Source organism: Nycticebus coucang, unplaced genomic scaffold (assembly GCF_027406575.1).
Source record: "Nycticebus coucang isolate mNycCou1 unplaced genomic scaffold, mNycCou1.pri scaffold_66, whole genome shotgun sequence".
NCBI classification, from domain to species: Eukaryota; Metazoa; Chordata; class Mammalia; order Primates; family Lorisidae; genus Nycticebus; species Nycticebus coucang.
In genome coordinates, this window is record NW_026515593.1 from 298,049 (window position 1) to 322,178 (window position 24,130).

Below are 24,130 nucleotides of genomic sequence, written 5' to 3' on the forward strand. Positions count from 1 at the left end.
GGTCATCGAACTCTGGAAAGTCTCATAGCATATGCTACATCTCTGAGACACATGATAATCAACTTGGCCAAAGTCAAAATGAAGGAGAAAATTCTACAGGCATCTAGGTGTAATCTATAACTGACCTGCAAAGGAAAAGCCATCAGACTAACAACTTACTTATCAGCAGAAATCTTATGAACCAGAGGGATGGAGTCTTCTCTTTAATCTTTTTAAACAGAACAACTACCAGCCTAGAATCTGGTATCTTGAAAAACTAGGTTTCATATTTGATGTAGAAATTAAGCTTTTCCAGACAAGCATGGGGGGAATTTGTTACGACCAGACCTGCCTTGCAGAAAGTAGTCAAAACTGCATTATACATGAATCAGCACAATTGATAGCCACCAATGTAAAATCACCCAAAAAAGTAAAGCTCACAACTCTTATAGAACAATAGCACAAAAGGGCAAAAAAGGTACAAGGTATTACCCAACACTATGAACAGAAAAGCATCCTATATATCAATTGTATCTCTTAATGGTTTAAATGCACCACTCACAAGGAGTAGTCTGACTGAATGGATAAGGAAACACAATCCAAGTATCTATTTTCTCCAGGAAACATATTGGAGCCACTGAGGATGCATACAGATACAATGTGAAAGTGTGGTAAAAAGTATTCCACACAAATTGAAACCAAAAGAGAGCAGGCATAGCCATTCTCAAATCAGATAAAACGGATTTTAAATTAGCAAAGGTAAAGAAAGACAAAGAGGGTTATTTTAAAATGGTAAAGGGAGAACTTCAACAAGAAATTACAACAATCCTGAATACAGTAGAACCTCAGTCCTCCTATGTACTCAATTTTGATATGAGGACAATTAATGACAAGGTTATGGGATGGGGGAGGAAAAGCAGAAAGAGGAAAGGAGGAAGGGGGTGGGGCCTTGTTGTGTGCCACACTTTCTGGGGGAAGACACGATGTCAAAAGGGATTGCATAACAAATGCAATCAGTGTAACCTGGCTTATTGTACCTTCAATGCATCCCCAACAATAAAAAAAAAAAAGAAAGAAAATGTTTTGACTTCAATTTAGCTAAAATTGTACACTGCATTTAGAAAGCTGTTTTATAACACAGTAAAACTGTGTTATAGTAAGTGAAGTCTGTCTTTGTCTTAATTAGCTTTTAACTAGTGTATTTCAATATTAATATGAAGTCAATACAGAGTTAGTGGTATGGTATGGTATGTTATGAACAAAAGAGATAGGGCTATTTTTAAAAGGAATTCTCAAGTAAACAGAAACTACGTTTATCTGGAATATACCATCCCCATGGGTTCCAGAGAGCAGGAAGATTACTGTGGCAGGATTGTGTTTACTGGGGACTTTAACACCTAACTGTCAGAGATAGACAGATCATAAAAGCAGAGTATAAATAAATGCAGACTGTAAATCAAATGGGCCTAACGACATTTTCAGAACATTCTACCTCAAAACTATTGAATAAGAGATTCTTCTCTGCAGCGCATGAGATATTCTCTGAGATTGATCATGCCTTAGGCTACAAAAAGGCCTCAAGAAGTTAAAAAAAAAATGAAATCATACTATGCTTCTTCTCAGACCACAGTGGAATGCAACTAGAAGTGAATCACTAGAGAAATACTCAAACCTTTGCAAAGTCACAGAAATTAAACAACCTGCTGCTGAATGATTATTGAGTCAAAAATAAAATTAGGATGGAAATCAAGAAATCATTTGAAAAACAGGGAAACATAGGTCATTCCCTGTAGCCACTGCCATCTGCCCCTGTACCTGCTGCTTGGACACCGTCTTGGGTGGCATCTCTGATGGGTGGGAGTGAGGCACTGATGACTACGTGGAACAGCAGCACCCTGGCTTGACCATGGGGCTGTCCCGTGGCACCTGGATGCTGTGAGAACATTTCCATTTTGATCTGAGGATGCACAGTGGGATTCTAAAAACACAAGGTTTTACTCCCAGGGACATTTGGGACCAAAAAATGTATGAGATTTCTTCTTCTGAAGGGAATAATGCCTTCTATGTTGGGATTTTGGGGAGACCCCAAAAGTAGCGAAAAGCTTCTTCTTCTGTCACTCCGTTTTATGCAGTCAAATGTCATGACTGCAGAGTCATTTTGAAGATCCTCACTTCCTTGGGGACCGGATCTGACTGTGCTAGCATGACTGAAATACAATTGGTGCAGAGTGTCATGTACCTCTAGAGAGGATTATCTATGCAAATCCCTGTAAACAAGTGTCTACAATTAAGTGTGCTGCCAATAATGGAGTCCAGATGATGATTTTGGACAGCACAGTCAAGCTGATGAAAGTTGCCAAAACACAACCAAAGCCAAAGTTGGCTTTGCTGGTTGCCACTGATGGTTCCAAGGCAGCCTGTTGACTCTGCTAAATTTGGTGCCATGCTCAAAACCAGAAGATTTCTTGTGGAATAAGAAAAAGCACTAAATATTAATGTTATCAGCATTATCTTCCATGTAGGAAATTGCTGTAATGATCCTGAGCCCTTCATGCAGGTGGTCTCTGGTGTCTGCTGTGTCTTTAACATAGGAGCCAAGGTTGGTTTCAGCACATACTGCTTCATATTGATGGTGGTTTGCCTGAATGTGAGGATGTGAAGCTGAAATTGGAAGAGATCATCAGTGTAATCAGCCCAGTGTTGGACAAGTGTTTTGCATCAGACACTGGAGTGAAAATCGTAGCTGAGCCAGGCAGATAGTATTTTGCATCACATTGCATGCTTGCAGTTAATATTGTTGCCAAAAAAGTCATGTTGAAGGAACAGATAGGCTCTGATGACGATGATGATGAGTGCAGCGAATAAGTCTGTCTGTGTTATGTGAAGACGGGGTGTAGGGGTCATTTGGTAACATCCTAATGATTATGTGCATGGAAAGCCTCTTCTGCACAAGAGTCCTAAATCAGATGAGAAGTAGTATTCATCCATCTACTTCTGGGGATGAGTATGTGATGGCCTTGATAAGATTGTTGACTGCTGTGACCTGCCTGAAATGCATGTGTGTTTCTGGATGCTCCTTGAAATCCTGGCTACTTACACTGTAGCTGCTGCTTCTACTCGACTGTCTACTATATGATGTCAGGACTGATATGGCAACTGAACAAAACCAGAACCCTGACATCCTACCTGAAGTAGAAGAGAGGGATGTCAGCATTCTGTCTGTGTCTTGTACTTGGGAAAGTGAAATGAAAGGTCACCCAGCAGTGTGTCCTTCAGCCATTAATAATGTGTAGACATCATTCTGTAGCTGTTAACTGTGAGTTTAGCTGGCATTAGGGATTTTGGGGTACACTTAACTGAATCACTACTAGTTTTGAAATGTTTTTGTAAAAGTAGGGTTGGCACAGATGAAGCAATTCAGAGGATTAGGATATGGGGTTACCTTTATCTGTGTTCCTATAGAAAAAGTTTAAATATTTGTTTTATATGGACTTTTGTTCACATTTCAGACATGCTATGAAAGAGTGCCCTTCAGCTGCTGAGCCAGCATTTAGAGCTTGTACAATAGCAGAATGCACCAAAAGCTTGGTGTTGTGATCTACTTTAAAAATAAATTGTGAAATAAGGAAAAAACAAGGGGACACAAGCTTTTATAATCTATGGGACTCAGCCATAGCATTCTTTGGTGGGAAATCAATAACCTTCCTAAATCAAAAAGACAGAATGATCACAATTTAATAGCCTGACCTTAAAACTGGGCATAAGGACGGAATAAGAAGTTTTTAGGTCAATAAAGAGGAGGTTACCAGGTATTGCCTTTACTGTTCAACATAGTGCTGTTTCTAGCCAATCAGGCAAGAGAAGGAAATAAAGAACATCCCAATGGGAGCAAAGGAGGTCCAAGTCTCTCTCTTTGCTGACGATATGATCTTTTACTTAGAGCACCTCAAAGGTCAACCACAAGACTCCTGAAAGTGATCCAAAAATACAGTAATGTCTCAGGATATAAAACCAATGTCCACAAGTCAGTAGCCTTTATGTATGCCAGTAACAGCCAAGGTGTGAGGCTAATTAAGGACAGAACCCCCTTCACCATAGCTGCAAAGAAAATGAAATACCTAGGAATATACCTAACAAAAGAGGTGAAGGACCTCTATAAAGGAAATTTCGAAACCCTAAGGAAGGAAATAGCAGAGGATATTAACAAATGAAAGAACATACCATGCTCATGGCTGGGAAAAATCAACATTGTTGAAATGTCTATACTTCCCAAAGGAATCTACAGATTCAATGCCATCCCTATTAAAATACCAACATCATACTTTCAAGACTTAGAAAAATAATTCTTTGTTTTGTATGGAACTAGAAAAATCCCCATATATCTACGGCACCTCTTAGTAGTAAAAGCAAAGCTTGGGGCATCAGCATACCAGACTTTAGGCTGTACTACAAGGCCATAGTGTTCAAAACAGCATGGTACTGGCACAAAAATAGAGACACAGACATTTGGAACCGAGTTGAATACCAGGAAATGAAACTAACATCTTAAAGCCACCTAGTCTTTGATAAACCAAACAAGAACATACACTGAGGGAAAGAATCCCTATTCAATAAATGGTGTTGGGAGAACTGGATAAGGACATGTAAAAGACCGAAACTGGAACCACACCCTTCTCGACTCACAAAAATTGATTTAAGATGGATAATAGACCTAGTCTTAAGGCAAAAAAAACGATAAAAATCCACAAAGAAATTATAGGAAAAACACTTGAAGTTTCTGGCCTGGGGAAAGACTGTATGAAGAAGACTTCTGTAGCGATTGCAACAACAAAGATAAACAAATGGGAGTTAATTCATCTGAAAAGCTAAGGAGACGACAACCAAAGCAAATAGACAACCTACACAATGGGAAAGGATATTTGCATTTTTTGAATCAGACCAAAGCTTTATAACTAGAATCTATAGAGGACAAAGGGAAGCCACAAGTCAGTCTGCTCCCTCCCCTGCTCAGTGTAGACCTGGTGTAGACCAGTGTGGGTGCACCTCAGAGTTAAGGGTGCTTCCCCACAGTGCCTGTTGTCTGTTGCATGGGTTCTGCACAGACTCCAGGCGGTACCCCATCTGTGCAGATAAGAGGTCTGTGAGGGTGTTGGGTGCCATCGTGCAGTTCAGGCCATGCTGTGCTGACATGATTCTTTCATAATCTAATCTACTCTTCCCCTCACATTCTCTAATCTTCTTAATGTGTCACCTATCACCTTTTCCCCCCACACTGAGTGTACCCTGTTCCTTCTCTGTGATTTCACAATGTGGCTTCAGAGACAAGTGATCCGTATGAAGGCAGCAACCTGCAACTCCACTTTCCCCGTGAGTGGCACATTTGTAGTCTGTCTCTAGTCTGCCCTGCAAATGTTTTCTCCTATAAACACATATCTATGATAGTTTATAAATTAGGCACAGTAATAGATCAACTAAAATAACTAATAAAAAATGAATAATTTTAACAACGTGCTATACTGTAAGTGACGTGAATGTCATCTCTCAAAACAGTTTATCATACTCTCCTCACCCTACTTCTCCTTGCGATGACAGGGGCAGATACAGTGAACACGACTGGATGAGGGAGGTGGGTGAGGCAGGCACTGTGATGCAGTTTGGGCTGCTGTTTATGTTCCAACTGCATATTAGAAGGAGGAGATCATCTCCTTCCAGTGATCCTGGATCACCCAGCTGAGGGCTGAATGTGAGGACAGAGCATATCAATGGCTAAGGGAGAATTTGGGGTACAGCACAGACAGTGTGGTTATACCAGAAGAAGGATGATTGACATCCTGGGCAAAATGGAGCAGAATGGTTTGAGATTTTTTATCACACTACTCAGAAGAGTACATAATTTAAAACTTATAAATTGTTTATTTCTGGAGTTTTCAATTTAAGACTTAGACACCATTTTGACTATATGTATTGAAACCACAGGACACAAAGCCAAAAATGTGATACTTGATCTTGCACCCCATTTCCTGGCATACAACTTCTAAAATCTTTAGGATCTCCAAAAGAGATATCTTTGGCCTGATGTCCAGCAGTTCCTAGGCAGCTTCAGAGTAAGGCCTGGTCACCTGAAAGACTATGGTAGGATTAGAAGGTTGGGACTTCTAGACCCACTTCCCAACCTCCAGGGAGGAGAGAGAGACTGGAAGTTTGTTTGACACCAATGGCCAGTCCTTTAGTCAGGCATGCCAAGTAATGAATCTTTCATAAAACCCCAAAGGACAGGGTTCAGAGAGCTTCTAGATAGCTGAATATATGGAAGTTCCTAGGGGGTGGTGCCCTTTGGAGGGCCTGGAAGCTCTGCATCTCTTCCCCATACCTTGCCCTATGTCCCTCACCATCTCTATCCTTCATAATCTCCTCCATAATTAACCAGCTGGCAGAAGTGTCTCCTTGAGTTCTGTGAAACATTCTACTGAATTTATCGAACCCTAGGATGGGGTTGTGGGAACCCCAGCTTGAAGGCTGTTGGTCAGAAGTTCTGGTGTGGGGAGGGGCAGACGAGCCCTGTGGGGTCTGATACTGTCACCAAGGAGATGGTGCTGGGATCAAAAGGGAGGACACCCAGCTGGTGTCTACTGAAGAATCGATTGTGGGATTTTTGGAGTGAAAAAATATTCCCACACATAGGTCACATAAATCCTCTGTGTTGATTAGTGTCGTGGTGGTGTGAGGACAAAGAAAAAACAGGTTGAGTGTGTTTTTTCTCACACAAGTAATAGATAAGGGGGAATGCTTTATACTGTATTCTAAGTGCTCCTCATCCATTTCAGAAATCAATCTTTTTAAGTTTGAGACTATACTCACGTGATACTGATTCTGCAAATGATAACATTTTCTGTCAGTATGGTAGGGTTTTTTAGGATTATGATTATTGCAAATAGTAGCTCCTTACAGGTATCAAATAATTTTGATAGATCTTGTTCTTGTTTACATTTTATAAACAAAGGAAGGGAAGTAAGAGTTTCTTTCTGCAGTAATAGCCCACCAATAGTATGACTATTAATTCTACTCTGGTATTCAAGTATGATCCCAAAGGAATACTTTGTAACAATGTATCAGTCTTCGTTTTTAGCAAATTGTAAATCATACACAAAATGTGCATTTTTTTCATGATCTATCAGCTAGACAGCTATGATTTAATATTAATAAAAAAAGAAACTAGAATAAGAAGTAATGAAACTTAAAGTGACCAAAAGAAAGGAAATAAAAATTAGAGCCAAAATCAATCAGAATAAAAAGTAAAAAAATCAAAATCAATGAAATCAAAATGTGCACTTTTTATTGTTTGGAATTCATTAAGGGTAAACAAAGAATTAGGTTACACTGATTGCATTTATTAGATAAAATCCCTCTTATACTTGTGTTCTGCCCCCAAGAGGTGTGCCACACACTGTGTCCCCCACTCCCCTTCTACCTCTGCCTCTCCCCGCTACCTCGTTCTGCTACCATACCCCTTGAATTAGATCATGTATTGCCTTCATATTAGAATATAAATATACACATTGGATTTTTGCTTCCCTGTTCTTGAGATAATTTACTAAGAACAATGTTTTCCATCTTCATGTGGGTTAATATGAAAGATACAAAGTCTCCATCTTTTTTAGTGGCTGAATAGTATTCCATGGTATATATGTACCACAGTTTGTTGATCCATTCCTGGGTTGGTGGCCATTTAGGTTGTTTCCACATTTTGTGATTTTAAATTGAGCTGCGATAAACTGTCTAGTGCAAATGTCCTTATGATAAAAGGATTTCTTTTTCTTCTGGGTAGATGCTCAGTAATGGGATTGCACGATTAAATGGCAGATTTAATTTGACTTCTTTGAGGATTATCCATACTTCCTTTCAAAAGATTGTATTGATTAGCATCCCCAGCAGCAGCGTAAAAGTGTTCCCTTCTCTCCACATCCACACTGGCATCTGCCACATTGAGACTTTGTGATGTGGGCCATTTTGGGGCTAGGTGATATCTTATGGTGGGTTTGATTTGCATTTCTCTGATGATCAGGGATGATGAGTATTATTTCATGTTTGTTAGCTATTCATCTGTCTTTAGAAAGGTTCTATTCATGTCTCTTGCCCTGTGATATATAGGATTCTTGGATCTTTTCTAGTTGATTAATTTGAGTTGTCTATACATCCTAGTAATCATGGTTTTGTCCAATTCATAATATGCAAATGTCTTTTCCCATTCTGAAGGCTGTCTGTTTGCTTTGGTTATTGTTCCCTTAGCTGTATAGCAGCTTTTCAGTTGAGTTAAGTCCCATTTGTTTATTATTGGTGTTGTGGTGATTGCCACAGAAGTCTTTTTCATAAAATCTTTCCCCAGGTTGATATCTTCAAGTGTTTTCCCCACACTTTGTTTGAGGATTTTTATTGTTTCGTGCCTTAGATTTAGATCTTTTATCTATCCTGAATCAATTTCTGTAAGTGATGAGAGATGGGGGCCCAGTTTCAGTCTTTTACATATCGTTATCCAGTTCTCCCAGCACCATTTATTGAATAGGGATTCTTTTCCCTAGTGTATGTTCTTGTTTGTTTTATCAAAGATCAGGTAGCTGTAAGATATTAGTTTCCTTTCATGGTTTTCTATTCAGTTCTAAATGTCAGTGACTATTTTTGTGCCAATACCGTGCTGTTTTGATCTTTACAGCTGAAAGTCTGGTAGGGATATGCCCTGGCTTTGTTTTTATTACTAAGAATTGCTTTGGCTATAACATTTTTTTTTTTTTGTTCCATACAAAATGCAGAATTATTTTTTTTTCCTACATTTTGAAAGTATGATGATGGTATTTTAATGGGGATTGCATAAAATCTGTAGAATGCTTTGGGAGTATAGAAATTTTAATAATGTTTTTTCTCTCCAGCCAAGAGCATGTTATATCCTTCCATTTGTTAATATCCTCTGCTATTTCTTTTCTTAGGATTTTGTAAGTTTCTTTATAGAGGTCCTTCACCTCTTTTATTAGGTATATTCTTAGGTATTTCATTTTTTTCTGAGGCTACTGTGAAGACATTTGTGTCCTTGATTAGCTTCTCATCTTGGCTGTTATTGGCATATACAAAGGCTACTGACTTGTGGAGATTAACTTTATATCCTGAGACCTTAGTGTATTTTTTGATCACTTCCAGGATTCTTGTGGTTGAGTTGTTGGTTTTCTCTAAGTATAAGATCATCATTGGCATAGAGGGAGAGTTTGACCTCTTCTGCTCCCATTAAGATGCCCTTTATAGCCTTCTATTGCCTGATTGAATTGGTTAGAACTTCCAGCACTGTGTTGTATAGTGGTGGTGGTAGAGGACAATCTTGTGTTTGTTCCAGTTCTAAGTGGAAAAGTTTTCAGTTTTACTCAATTTAGTATAATACTAGCAGTGGGTTTGTCATAGATGGCCTCAATAAGTTTAAGAAATATGCCACCTCTGCCTATATTTTTAAGTGCTCTTATTAGAAAAAAAAGATGTTGAATTTTATTGAATGCTTTTTCTGCCTCTATTCAGAGGATCCTATGGTCATTGTTTCTGCTTCTGTTGATATGGTGAAGTACATTTTTTCTTTACTGGGCTTGCATCTCTGGGATGAATCCTGCGTGATTGTGATTTTATTTTTTAATGTGTAGCTGTAATTTATTGGGTAGGATTTTATTGAGAATTTTTGCATCTATATTCATTAGTGAAATTGGTCTGAAATTCTCAATTTAGTTGGATGTTTTACTGGTTTTGGCATCAGGGTAACGTTTGCTTTGTAGAACGTGTTGGGGAAGATTCCTTCCTTTTTCCTCTCTCTTTTTTTTTTTTTTGGAATAATTTCTGCAATATGAGTATAAGCTTTTCCTTGAAGGTTTGATAGAATTCTGGTGTGAAGTCATCTGGACCATGGCATTTTTTGTTGGGAAATTTTTTATTTTTTCTTCAATCTCAGTGGTTGAGATTGGTCTTTTCAGAAGATCTATTTGTTCTTGTTTAAGTCTAGGGAGAGGACATTATTCTTGTTATTGATCCATTTTCTCCACATTATACAATTTCTAGGCATAGAGTTTCTTGTAGTACTCAGAGATAATCTCTTGTGTCTCTGTGGCATCTGTTGTTATTTCCTGTTTATTGTTTCTGATTGATGTGATTAGAGATTTTGCTTTCTGTTTCTAGTTAATCTGGCCACAGGTTATCTATTTTATTTATTTTTTCAAAAAATTAAATCATTTGGGGGGGCACCTGTGGCTCAAAGGAGTAGGGTGTCAGCCCAATATGCCAGAGGTGGAGGGTTCAAACCCAGCCTTGGACAAAAACTGCAATAAATAAATAAATAAATAAAATAAAAAATATTTTTTTGTTTCATTAATTTTTTGAATGATTCTCTTGTTTTTAATTTCATTAATCTCTGATTTAATTCTGGTTAATTCTTTCCTTCTGCTGGTTTGGGGATTAGATTGTTGTATTTTCCAATTCCATAAGATGGTTCTTGAGTTTGTCAATGCACTCCCTTTCTGTTTTTCAAATGTGGGTATCTAATGTAATACATTTCCCTCATAGGAGGGCTTTCACTGTATCCCACAGGTTTTTAGAACTTATTCCTTCATTGATGTTATGTTTGAGGAATTTAATGATTTCCTCTTTTATCTTTTCTTGAACATAACTCTCATTTAGCTAAAAGTTACTTAATTTCCATGTCTTTGTGTAGAGATGTGCATTTTAGTTGGAGTTGAGTTCCACCTTTATTGCCTTGTGGTCTGAGAAGGTATAAGGTATACTTTCTATTGTTTTAATTTTGCTGAGGTTTGATTTGTATTCTAGGATGTGGTCAATTTTGGAGTATGTATGATGGGCTGAGAAAAATGTATATTCTTTTGCTTTGGGATGTTGTGTTCTGTATATGTATATTAATCCCTTTTGTTCCAGGGTCATATTTAAGTCCCTTGTATCTTGGTTAGTTTCCATTTATAGGACCTGTCCAGTTCTGTGAGAGGGATGTTAATGTCCCCAGCTATTATGGTGTCTTTGGGATGTCATATTGCTCAGACCCTTCATGGTCTGTTTCATAAATATGGGCATATTAAAGTTGGGTGCATAAATATTTAAAATTGATATGTTTTCATGTTGTATTGTACCTTTGACCAGTATAAAGTGTCCATCTTTGTCTTTCTTTTTTTATTTTTATTTTATTTATTTATTTATTTTTATTGTTGGGGATTCATTGAAGGTACAAATAACCAAGTTACACTAATTGCATTTGTCAGGCAAAGTCCCTCTTATAAATGTGTTTTTTCTCCAAGAGGTGTGCCAAACACCATGACCCATCACCCCCTCCCTCCTTTCCTCTCTTCCATCTTTGTCTTTCTTAATTTTAGTTGCTTTAAAACTGCTTGTATCTGAAATTAAGATTGCAACCTCTCCTTTGTTCTGGTTTCCTTTTTCTTCCTTTTCCGTTTCCTTTTGGGTTTCCAACCAAGATTTTAAAAGTCTATAGACTGCTTCTCAGACATGCAAGGAAAATTATAAGCTTTTTGAAGACTGTCTCTTCTTCTGTTATTTATTGATTATGAACTACCAATATTTTTATGTATTCTTTACCTTGTTTTTACTGTAGCAAGAGCAACTTTGGTTAAGGAAAGGCGTTCTGTTTGTCAAAAGGAAGAAATGGCTGAAAACCATTTTTCCACCTTCACTTTAGTCCAGCCATTCATACCAGGTCCTCGAATGGCCTTTGTCAACCATTGTGATACAGAGGTAAGTTGTCTTCATAAAACCTTTTTTAAAGGATATTTATTTATTATTAAATCATACCTGTGTACATTAATGCATTTATGGGATACAATGTGATTTTTTTCACATACCATCCCACTGATTCTCATAATAATAAGAAAGATCTAACAAAAAAAGTCCTCATAATCATAAGAGAAATCATATATTGACAAGCCAGAGATGTGCTTAGCATTGAGCATTAGGAAAACTAGTGGAGCAAAGCTTAAGCTTATCATTATGGAAGGAAAGTACTATAAAGCAACCAAAAAACCCCAGCTCAACAAACATGGAGAGGAAGAGAGTGATGAAGGGAAAGAATTGATTGAGGAAGGGCAAGATAAATATAAACATTGAGTAAGACAGTCCAAATGAGGGAGATTATTATGAAAACACAACAGATAGCTAGGTGTTGTGGTGGGTGCCTATAATCCCAGGTACTCAGGAGGTTGAGGCAAGCGTATCGCTTAAGCCTGGGAGTTGGAGGTTTCTGTGACCTGTGATGCCATGGCACTCTACCATGGGTGAAAAAGTGAAGCTCTATCTCTAAAAAAGAAAAGTAATAAATAAATAAATAAACACACGACGGAAATAGTGGAGTTAAATGGCGGCATGATCTCTGTAAAAGATATAATAGAAATTATTTTAAACATAACTTAGAAAAAGAAAGCCAGGTAATGAAAACGTGTTCAGATTTATCTGAATGACTTATAACTGATGTTAATAAGGAACATAAAGAAAACTTAATGATGGCTATAGTAACATTAATCTTGTATACATTTACAAATAACTAGAAGATATTTCATAAGTTCCTAGCATGAAGGAAAGATAAATATCTAAGGTCATGGTTCCTCAGCTACAGGCTGGGAGGCTGTGATTGGGAACCCTGGGTTAGGGTCCCTTGTGGATGATGGCCATGGCTGGACAAGCATTAAGGACGGCAGTGATGAGAGTGGCACAGGCAGGAAGAGTACTAGAAGGAAAGTGGACACAGATGCAGAGGGTGTTTGGAACCCAGATACTGAGCAGAGCTTGGCCATCTACCTGTTCTATGGTTGTCAGAAAATCATCTTGTCCTTTGAAGGCAAGATGTACGGTTAGAATGAAATGATTACCTGCTACATCAAGCTAAGATTGGAGAAGGTCTGAACTTGCAACCAGGTCTCTAATCTCATCCAGGTTTCAACTTGAAAGTAATCAAGAGAAATCTAGTCCAAGCTAAAGGACCAGGTTTCCAAGAACAAGGCTTTCCGAACCATGGCTACCACGTCATTGGCCCAGCTCACCAAACTGGGTCCTGGTGGTCCTCAAGCCTCTGAGCTTTTCCAGTTTTGGCCTGGGGCCCTAGAGCCCTGTGCAAGTTTCAGATGTGAAGCCATTCTTCTTGTCATTGACTCCCCCATCTATTGACCAGGGTAAGGGTTCACTTAACCCCTCTCACCCCTGTCTGTACTTGCTCCATTATCCCCAGCCTGGCAGGCTTGGGCCCTGGGCTCTTCCTGGTTGCAGCTAGTAGAGTTCTCTGCCTGTGTGGAACTGCCTCATACCAGAGGCACCTGTTTGTACACATCAGCCAGCACTGCCCCAGCCCTGGAGTACCCCCACTCAAGAGTGTGGATGTCCAGCAGATCAATTACAAATTCTCTGAGAAAAGGGTGGTGTCCAGGAACTGATGATCAATGCCTCCTATCCCTGTCTTTTTCCTGTTTAAGTTTTTGGCAGAACTGAACTGGGGCCCAAATGGTGAGAAGACCAGGGCTAGCAATGGTGGAAGCAGCAACAGTGGTGCCTTATACAGAGTGAGCAGCCAGTATGAGAGCCTGGAGCACATGACCCTCATGTGCTCCTCCAAGGCCTGCTCCTTTGGCAAGTAGGTGGTGGAGAAGGTGGAGACAGAGCGGGCCCAGCTGGAGGACGGAGATTTGTGTACTGCCTGTTTTGCTCACCCCTCTAGGAGTACCTGGTGTATTTCCTGCACAAGTTGTAGTAGCTGGCTGAATGATACATGATGAACAGCATCCTTGAAAACTCCACCATCCTCCCGGTGGTGACAAACAGAGACACCCAGGAATTGCCGGGTGTCTTATTGGAATTACTGCCCTGCCTATGTCTTTGAGGTCTCCACCAATGAACACAGGGCCCAGCGCCAATTTAATTCATGGTCTGGGCCTGAGGGGGGACCCCCAAACTGGCTGACCCCTGGAATATACTCCTGGCAGGAAGGACCCTTGAGGTCTTCTCATGCTTTGTATTTAAGGAGAGGGCTGTGATTTAAAGGGGATGACTTCAGAGGCCTAAGCAATAGGGGACACCAAAACTTGGTTGGTGAGCTAAATAGGTGGGTTCCAAGAAAATAATAGACTCTGAGAGTGGAACAGGGGGGTGTCTGAAAGGACAGATCACTCAAGAGCATCAGGGATTGAGGACAGGAGTGAGACTACCTCCAGGAATACTTCTCAGCCAATGACAGGGCCCCCTTGCCCCTCTCTTCTGGATGTTTGGGAGAGCCTTCATTACACATTGGGTTGTCTTCCAGCTACCAGCCCCCCAAATTTCTGCCCCCAAAATATCACCCTTTTTACTACAGAGATTAACCCTATTTGTGTAGGAGCAGAGCCAGGTGGACCCTGGAAATATTTTTAATATAATGATCTATTTATAAGGGTTATGGCTTTATCTCAGCTGCATGAGAAATGGGGGAAGGCTTTGTAACTCATCCTCCTCCTTCTCAGTGAGCAGCGGGTTCTACTGTTGTGTTTCCTCACTTGCCAACACCAAAGTCTGTTGGTTTGTGTTATGACAGAGGATAAAGCTATTTCCCCCCCAAAAAAATGTATATATAAAAATGTATATGTTTACATATTTAAGATGATGAATATCCTTATACCCTCAGTTGATGATATGAATGTGTGAAATTATCATGTGTACTCCCCAAATATGGACCCCTATTATGTATCAATTACAAATATTAGAAAATGGCTGGACACCCGTACCTCAGTGTTTAGGGCACATGCCACATACATCCGATCTGGTAGTTTCAAACCTGGCTTGGGCCTGCTCAACAATGACAACTGCAACAATAAAATAGCCAGGAATTATGGCAGGACCCTGTAGTCCCAGCTACTTATGAGGCTGAGGCAAGAGAATCGCTGATGCCCAAGAGTTGGAGGTTGCTTGGAGCTGTGACGCCATGGCACCCTACCTAGGGGGACATAGTGAGACTCTGTCTTAAAAATAATAATAATAAAGGAGTTTTATTTTATTTTTTAGAAAAAAACATGTTTATTCTATGTGGTTATCTTTTCTTTTTTCGGGTATTCCATTTATGAACAACCCCCCAAAGTTATCTTTTCCTTTGATTGCTTATGACAGCCTCAACATCAATCTTCTTTTTAAGGTCTATTCTCTATTTTTTGGTAGCATTTCTAATATTTCTTTTCAATTTAATGAAATGTCATCTCATATTTAATCTAGTCAAACCTATGCTCACAGATTATACAAAGTGAAACCTCTTTTAGGCTCTATTAGAATTATTAAATGAATTATTAGTATTTGGCTCTTCTGTCTTTTGTTGAAGTTTTCTAACAGTGTTTACTATATTCTCAACTTAACTAATTTATCTTACTATTTGATGTAATTTCTTGGTAGCTGAACTTTTTGAAAATAAGGCAAAATAAACATTTATAGTTTTGTTAACTAAAATTAAAATTTATGTATCCATTAAATGTGAAAAGATATTTTAAATTCAAACCTCTTAAACAAATTAGTCAGTTGTGTGTTTTGGTGTTTTTCTCATTCATCTTGTGCTCATGAAATCTCTGTAATGGACACAGATGTTCACACATCCAGTAAATGTAGTCAGATTTGATTAAAGAATTATCAAATAAACTACACAAAGTTATAGAAGCATACGGCAGTAAAGACTGCCAAATAGTATACAAAATTATCTCTGGAAGGTCATTTCTTAATTTGACAAATATGTCCAGAATGCGAACATTTTATTATTCTAAAGAAGTATTATTAACTTTAGTATTCATGCTTGTCAAACCTTGTACACAATGTCTTTTATCAGTAAAACACAAGAGTCTGTGGGCCTGATGTTTTAGTCCATTTCTTCCTGCTGGGCAATCATGGATATACTGGGAGATTTCTAAATCTTCAACATGTATAATCATAGGGTTTTTTAAATTCTAGATCCTTTCTTCAGTTTTTGTTGTTGTTGTTGTTGTTGTTGAGGTTTCCTTGAGGGTACACAAATCCAGCGTACATTGATTGCTTTGTTAGATAAGAACCCTTGTCCCCCTATTCTTAGGTTGTAACTGGGTTATAGCTTTCATGTGAAAGCCCTAAATTAGTTTCATAGTAGGGCTGAGTACATTGGGTACTTTTTTTTCGATTCTTGAGATACTTACGGGGAAGGGGGAAAGGGAGGGGAGGGGGATAAAGCAAGGGGGATAGGTGGGATTACACCTGTGGTGTATCTTACAAGGGTATATGTGAAACTTAGTAAATGTAGAATGTAAATGTCTTAGCACAATAACTAAAAAAACGCCAGGAAGGCTGTGTCAACCAGTATGATAAAAATGTGTCAAACGGTTTATGAAGCTAGTGTATGATGCCCCATGATCATATCAATGTACACAGCTACAATTTAATAATAATGAAAAAGAACCCTTGTCCCACCCATAAAAGACATACCACACCCCTTTTCTTTAACTTTTAATGACTATTCTATCAGGTATCAATAGACAGAGTTATTAGTACGTTGTTGACAGAAGAATAAGAAAACCATGTGAAATTTAAACTAGGGTTTTACATTTCTTTCTTACATCATAGTAGTACTTAAAATGCCCTCGTAATTCTCTAATCATAACAGCATTTTTTTTCTACAAGTTAAAATTTGTAGGGATAATTATTGAAAAAGTTTTCTTGTAGCATCTTGAATTGTTTTTTTTTTTTTGAGATAAACATTTTCTTCAATTTTAAAAATGGACACAATAACAAGAAATAAATATTTGCATATATTAATGAAAGTGTATTTTTCTTCAAAAATGTTAAAATATAAAATTTGAATCCTATGGTTTTATTTTCTCCTCTTGTTCTCATTTTCCAAATGTCAGAGTTCTGTTGGATTTGCATTACATAGGTGTGCCAGTTTAGAATATCTTACACATACTTATGTTCTTAACACCATATTCCTTTCATGAGTAAGTAATCTCTTCCTAAAGTATGTATCCAGATTTATCTCCTATGTCCTTGCATGCTTCATAGTTGACATATTGGACTTTAAGGACTGAAGACACTGTCCTTAACCCTTCCCTTACTTCCTTGACTCTTGGTGCCCTATTTTGTCATCTGATTTTTCTTTTCTAGTAAATAACATCTAGTAAGTAGCACTGAAACATTAAGTTAGTGTAAATCTTGTACTTTATCTCTCCTGCAGATCACCAATCCAGTCACTCACCATTACCAGTGTTCATAGCTTGTTACCATAATTCTCTTTCTGATCTATGATTTTGAAAAGCTCTTTTCTGATTTTGTCAGGTGTTCATCTATTTTCACATTGCTACCAAGGTGACCTTTTGAAAATATGTTTGTGGTGGCCTGACTTACCTGCTTATTGAGTGGATCCCATTACAGGAAAGGGAAAGTTTGCACCTCTTCTGCCACCTGTCTTTGGTAGCTTGGCCTGATTCTCCCATTTCATCTCTGAAACCTGTTCCTTATCACAAGGTTGCAGTTTTACCGCATTACCTTCATAGCCCTCATATGCCCTGTGGTTCCATTCCTCATCCTTTTGCCCCTTCTCCCCATCCAAAAGCCCTTCACACTCTCACTGTGTACATCGTTGTCTTTGAAAATACGCCTCTATCTTTGCTGCATTTCCTAAGCTTCCTGGGTAGAACTGACTCTTCCTCCATTGTATCATTTGTGTAATTAATTTACTGTAATTACAGACTCATGAATTACCTTTCTTATTTGTTTCCATATATCTTTGCCACACCCACTTAAATATAGGACAGACTCTGTCTTCTGTTTCTGTGTTCAAATTATTCTCCCAGGTAGTGCGTATGCTTGATAAACATAGTGAATGTGTGTTGTTTTGCTAACAGATTGATGTGTGAGTGAATCAATACATTTCCTGAAGTTGACTTTTCTTTTTCTCAATAGGAAGGAGCAAGAGAGTCAGAAGTTGGAGACAATACCAACACGATTGGTATTGTTGAAAGTGCTACACAAAAGCAAATAGGTAATGACAATTTTATTTTTGTGAAAATAAATTATAAGAGGTGGTAATCTTATAATTAGGGGAAACATCTAAAATTTTTAATTACATGCTATTACAAAATAAAAACCAATAATGGGTATTGGTTTAATTTCCATTCCTTTGATTTATTTTATTGTTTTTATTAAATCATAACTATGTACAGTAATGTATTTATGGGGTATGATGTGCTGATTTTATATACAATTAGGAATGCTTAAATCAAGCTGGGTCACATAGTCTTCACCTCACTTACTTAATTGTTGTGTTAAGACATTGATACTCTACACTTCATAGATTTGACCCTTGCAATGTACCCTTGCAATATGCACCATAGGTAAGGTCACAAGTAGATAATGTCCATTCCTTTTAAATATACTGTCCATTCCTTTAAGTACGTTTCTTTTGCCACCTTTTTTATACTATAAACTTTTTCCTGAAACTGCTTTAACCTTCTGAAATTCTTTTTGCTATGAGTTTTATTTTACTGAAATAGTCACAAATGGAGATACATTTGTATATGTTTTGAAAATGCAGTAATATTTTTATCATTAATTTATCTTTAAATGACATTTTATAGATAAAATCTCTGTACTGTTATCAGGACACGACAAACCAAAAGAACCAAGTTTGTATTTGGAGGTACTGTCTTTTCTTATCATTACTTTAAAATATAAGCATTGACAACTTTAAAACATAAAAGGGATGCTTTTAATTACCTTTTCTCAGCTGTGTATGTTCCCACAAGGAATTATTTTCTTACATTATCAGGCCATAATTAATAAAGTAATTATGTGGAAAGAATGAGCTGCTGAATAGTAAAATTCTGCTAATTTGCAAGATTCCTTTAAAAAGACAGTGTAATATAATACAAAATGATAAGGCTTAGAAGTTATAAGAATACCATTTGGATTTGACGTTAAGTTTATTTAAAAATTAAAGAATTATTCCAGATTCATCTATAGCCAAATGCATGAGTCTGTGGTAAATATGGATGTGTAATAAAAGGCCTAATGAAATTCAGGGGCAAGCAGTTTGGAGACTTGATTTTTATAAATTGGAACATGTAATGACAAAATCTGGCACTCAAAACTGTTACTATGTTTGAATTGGCCAGTCTAGATCATCAAGGAACATTTTAAGAGAAAAAAAAAAAATCATGGGGAGTAAGTGAACATGTTGGGCTGTAATAGTAACAATTTGATTTAGTGGAATTTTAATAAACAAAAATCATTTTCTAAAATAGAACACATAGAATACTTTTGTGGCAGCCATGCTTCTGATACACTGTAGGTATGAAATACTGACAATTTATTCGGAAGCAGAGCTCAGGTAGGAAGACATGTTAAAGGCTGACCTCTTGGAAGCAGTGGTTGGGCAGCAGCACCAGCATCAAATGGATGTCAAAAGACATGTTATTCTGGATCTTTCATTTTCTGTGGAAACTGAGGAAAATTATTTAATTAATTTTGAATGTCTGTGACCTAATTCATAGACATGGCACTAATATCAACCTCTTAGGTATGTGTAATGAACAAATATAGTATGAAATCTGGAAACATTTTTATAGTCTGAAAAGTATGCATGCAAATGTAAGAAATGTTCACAGTTTTATTTAATGATTTAATAAATATGGGAAGTAGTTCTTTTTTTAAAAAAAATCCTTCAGACAGTAGTGTCAAGGTAAAATGGAAAGTTAAGCAAATTAGAACTGGCATGAGCCTTTCTAATTTGGGGTATAATAAGTTTTGGGAGACTATTGTGGCAGATATCCTGTAAGAATAGTGATTTTGTGCTTATGACCTTCCCAATGAGATTTGTACATGTTTGACCTTGAAAAAAAGATATGTATGTATTTATATATATATATGTTTTTTGAGATAGAATCTCATTCTGTGCCCTGGGTGGAGTGCTGTGGTGTCATAGCTCACAGCAACCTCAAACTCTTGGGCTTAAGTGATCCCCTTGCCTCAGCCTCCGAAGTAGTATCTGGTACTATGAGTACCAATTATGTGCTAAGTAGTTAAACATTGAATGTACAATAGGATGACTTACGGTATTGTAGTATCAATAGAAAGCCGAACAGCCAAAAAATCCGACTTACTATGTGGGCTTCATATAAATATTGTAGTATCAACAGAAAGCCAAACAGCCAAAAATTCTGACTTACTATGGGGGCTTCATATAGAGAAAACAGAGAATATCAGGTTAGACAATATAGAGGAAGATTGCAGTTAATGCGGAAAGGACTGGGGTGGAAATCTATAGTCAGGAAAGATCTTTCTGAGTGTGATTTTCAAGCTATCAGCTAAAGGATGAGAAGGAGCCAGCCATGTGAAATTGTGGGAGAAAGATAGGAAAGAAAGCAATGGATCACATATGTATCATTTTTTACTCTAAACATCCTGGGAACACCAGGAAGCAGAAAGTAGGGTAGTCGTCATCATCATCATCATCAGTCAATTTTATTTTTATTATTATAATGCATAGAAATGAAAATGTGCAAATACATGTCTGGGATATCTTAGATGCTTCAAAAATAAATGTTTGTATTCTTTTATATCGAGGTTTTCTATAGTTCCTAATTTGCTTTTTGTTAGTAAAAAGTTACATACTATATCTAGTGTTTGTTTGATTTTATTTAAACATGACAAAACAGTTATTTTTAACTGCGGTATCCTTTTATTCAATCATAAGTAAAACTCTACAAAACATATTTTAGATTTTTCTAACCTTTTGTTTACCGAAATAAAGCAGCTTCAGAAATGTTCTGTTTAGGTACACTTATGTTAATATGAAATAAAAATGAATGTTCAGTTTATGCCCAATATGACATATACAAAGTTTATTAGAATTCTGTGTGTCAAATTTTCATGCTAAAATTCCATTAAGAAATATTTTATGTGTTTAATCGGTAAGTATTAGAGCAAGTGTATTTTGTTTTAAAAAAAAGTTCTCTTATTCCTTGTGGTGAGTACAAAGTAATCGGTTATTTTCAAGCTTGTTCCATGTTGAAACATGCACGAGTTCATATTTTTTTGTGAATGTGATTCATTTTGGCCTTTCATGCTGTGTTTAAACACCGATATGCACATAAAAGATGAGCTTGAGCTAGACAGCATATATGAAGTTCTGTATTGAAGTGTTTTGGCTTTCAGTACATGTTTCTCTTAGTTTTATATGTAATTGCTTTTACCAAAAAAAATTCAGTTGTTTTTGAAGAAAATGATTAGCAAATATTGATGTAACTTATTATTTTTAACTTAACTCATATTGATATTAACTTTAACAGAGTATTTCAGAGACTCTTTCAGAGAAGGATCTTAGTCATTCATCTCAGGATGCCAATCAAGAAGAAAAAAACAGAGTAAATGCACAAGTAGAAGGTAAGAATTGTATTTTTCTGTAAAAGACAATTTTTACAGATGGGATTTTATTCTTGCTCAGGCTAGTCCTAAACTCCAGAGCACAAGCATCCACCTGCCTTCGCCTCCCAGAGTGTTGGGATTACAGGGTCGAGCTACTGCTCCCTCGGGACTCTGTGTTTCTAATATGTTCTCAGGTGACTCCAATGCTGCGGGTTCTTGGACCACACTAAGTAACAAGACTATAGACATCCCTGTAGAGAAATATATAGGAAGAGCTGTTGGAGAACATCTCCAACAGAAGGATCAAAGGAGGGCATTATTTTGCTTTTACATGTATTTCTGAACATGTTCCTAGCCAGATGGGATAAAGAAAAAAGTGAACAATTCCAAATTATAGATATGAACTATTACTACTAATTGAAGAGGAAATAAGTGGCATAAATGATCCCTGAAAAGAATGGTGACAAGAGATCCGAAAAAAAGGTTCATGAGCAGGGAAAGAGGGAAGGAATAAGTTGTACCCGTAATGTTGCAGTTAATGATGAAGAAAACCAAGAGAATGCTCTTGTATTGATTCAAGAAATTTGCATTTACACAGAAGATTAAGATTACTTCTGCCACAGAGATCACTGGAAGCAAGAGAGTGTGCTAGAATTATAACGTGGAATTTGGAAGGATAGGATCCGGTATTTGAAACTATTTCTGTTTGAATTCTCCAGTCTGGATATTCAAGGAACATTTTGGGAGAAAAAAAAAATTGTGGGGAATGGTGAATCTCTGGAGCTATAGCAGCAATGCATTTCTCCTCCTGTAAGTGTTAGGCATCAGAGATATGTGCTATATGTATATTAATTCATAAAAATACATTAACTTGAATATAAAAACACTGGTCAATTTTAAAAATATTCTTTATTAAAATAGGTGTTTTCTAAAATCAGAAAGAGATTAATGTAATATCCCCACAGAAAATAAAGTCAAAAACCATAAATTTATAGAGCCCATTCCATGACTTTTCTTAATATTTTCAATGAATATGAAACTGATTTTTAAATGTAAAAATTAGTTAATATGTTATAATGATGAGGTGAATCAATTTGTTTCCTTTTTTATAAATATGTCATATTTAGAGTGAATATGCATAATTACTTAGATGTATCTTACAAGGCTTTTGAATGAGTGGAGGAAGACATATTAAGATGGGAAAGCTAGAGGATACAGTGTACACCTAATCTGTAGGCCGCAGGGTGCTCCATCCCGTCCTGCTCTCATTTTTTCTTGGCCTCTCCAACTTTTCACCTTGCTCATCTCACCCTTTCCTTCTCAGCTCACACATGAGCTCTGGAAATGCCAACCTTGATGCATCTTATTCATTTTCCTTTAACTGCATTCCATAATTATCAAGTAAAATAGGTAAAAACTGTTTGCCAATGATGCTATGGAATATTGTGAGCCTTGAGATCTGGGGAATAGAAATGGAAATAAATAACTTACAGTTGAGGTGGGGAAGTTGCAAAGGAGAAATCCTTAGAGTATTGAGGCCTTACTGAAGGAGGATATGCCTTACTGAGGGAAAGAGCCATAATGAATGGAGTCCTCACGTAGCAATCTGTGTAAAAAAAAAAAAAGGAAAGAAGATTGTCAGCATATGAGCAGAAAGCATTTCACATATATATCACCAGGCATACACTGATGAAGGTATAAAAAGTAACAACAACTTGATGATTAACATGTGCAACGCGTTGAAGGTTCTAATAGGAGGTAGACAGGAGTACATAGGTTACTTGATATGTTTTTCTGGATTGATAAAATTTTCTTTGTTTATGATGGCTTTGTCATTTATGTTGTATGGAAGAATTTGTGAGTGAATCTGTGATCTTCATATGCCTTCTACCTGGTGACATCTAGTAGCCACTTCTGAGTGGTTTTTCAAGTATTAGATGATTAGGAGTAATTTTTAAAGAGGTATATAGTTTGCTAAAGACTTAACTTCATCTAAACTCTCAATTTATAAGATAAAAATAAATTTAGGTTTGTATACATTTTTATAAAGCTGAGAGATTTTATCACATCATTCTAAGCAATGTCATTTAACTTAATATATGAAATTTACAGGACACAAAATTTTATCAAAATCAGTGAAAGAGGAAGAAGAACCTAAAGGAAGTGAAAATAACCAGCCACAGGTATCAACAAATTTAAATTTAAGTACCTGGTTTAATGTTGTTTTCTTTACATGAATGATGTGACGTAGTCCAAGGGACATTTCCTACTGGAATGGCATTTTAGAATTCATATGTGGTTAGCTAATATTTAATTTTAAACAGTTTTTTTTAACTAGTTATAAAACTTAAACCTTCCTAAAGTAGAGTGACTTACAGCTAATCTTTGTCCTTGAAATCCAGGCAGACGATTTTGGTGTTTTTCTGGCTCTTCAGTTTTGTAACCTTACATGATAAGGACGGTAATGCCAAGTACAGAATCATATTACTAAGCAAGAGAAATTACGAGCAATTTCATCATGATGACCACTGAGTTGGACTCATGTTCAAAGAGTCATCATTCCCAATGTACCAAACCGTAATGTAGTTTTTATACTGCACATCAGTCGTGCCAGGTAGAGTGTTTCTTCCACCTTGTGGCCTCTAACTCAGTTCAGTGTGTGTGCTGAGAGAGGGAATTAGGTCATTAGACTGTGCCTATGTAGGAAATCCGACCTTGAAGAAAGGGACTT

General features: G+C 37.1%; 1 protein-coding gene across 1 annotated transcript in view; it reads left to right on the forward strand.

Annotated features, from left to right (window-relative positions):
• LOC128579568 (putative ankyrin repeat domain-containing protein 19) overlaps positions 1 to 24,130 on the forward strand; it is a 73,365-nt gene that overhangs the window by 23,050 nt on the left and 26,185 nt on the right. Inside the window, exons 7-11 of the mRNA XM_053581586.1 lie at positions 11,615 to 11,754; positions 17,938 to 18,016; positions 18,612 to 18,673; positions 21,324 to 21,417; positions 23,512 to 23,582. Of these exons, the coding sequence (XP_053437561.1) occupies positions 11,615 to 11,754; positions 17,938 to 18,016; positions 18,612 to 18,673; positions 21,324 to 21,417; positions 23,512 to 23,582 (446 nt within the window). The remainder of the gene's footprint in view (positions 1 to 11,614; positions 11,755 to 17,937; positions 18,017 to 18,611; positions 18,674 to 21,323; positions 21,418 to 23,511; positions 23,583 to 24,130) is intronic.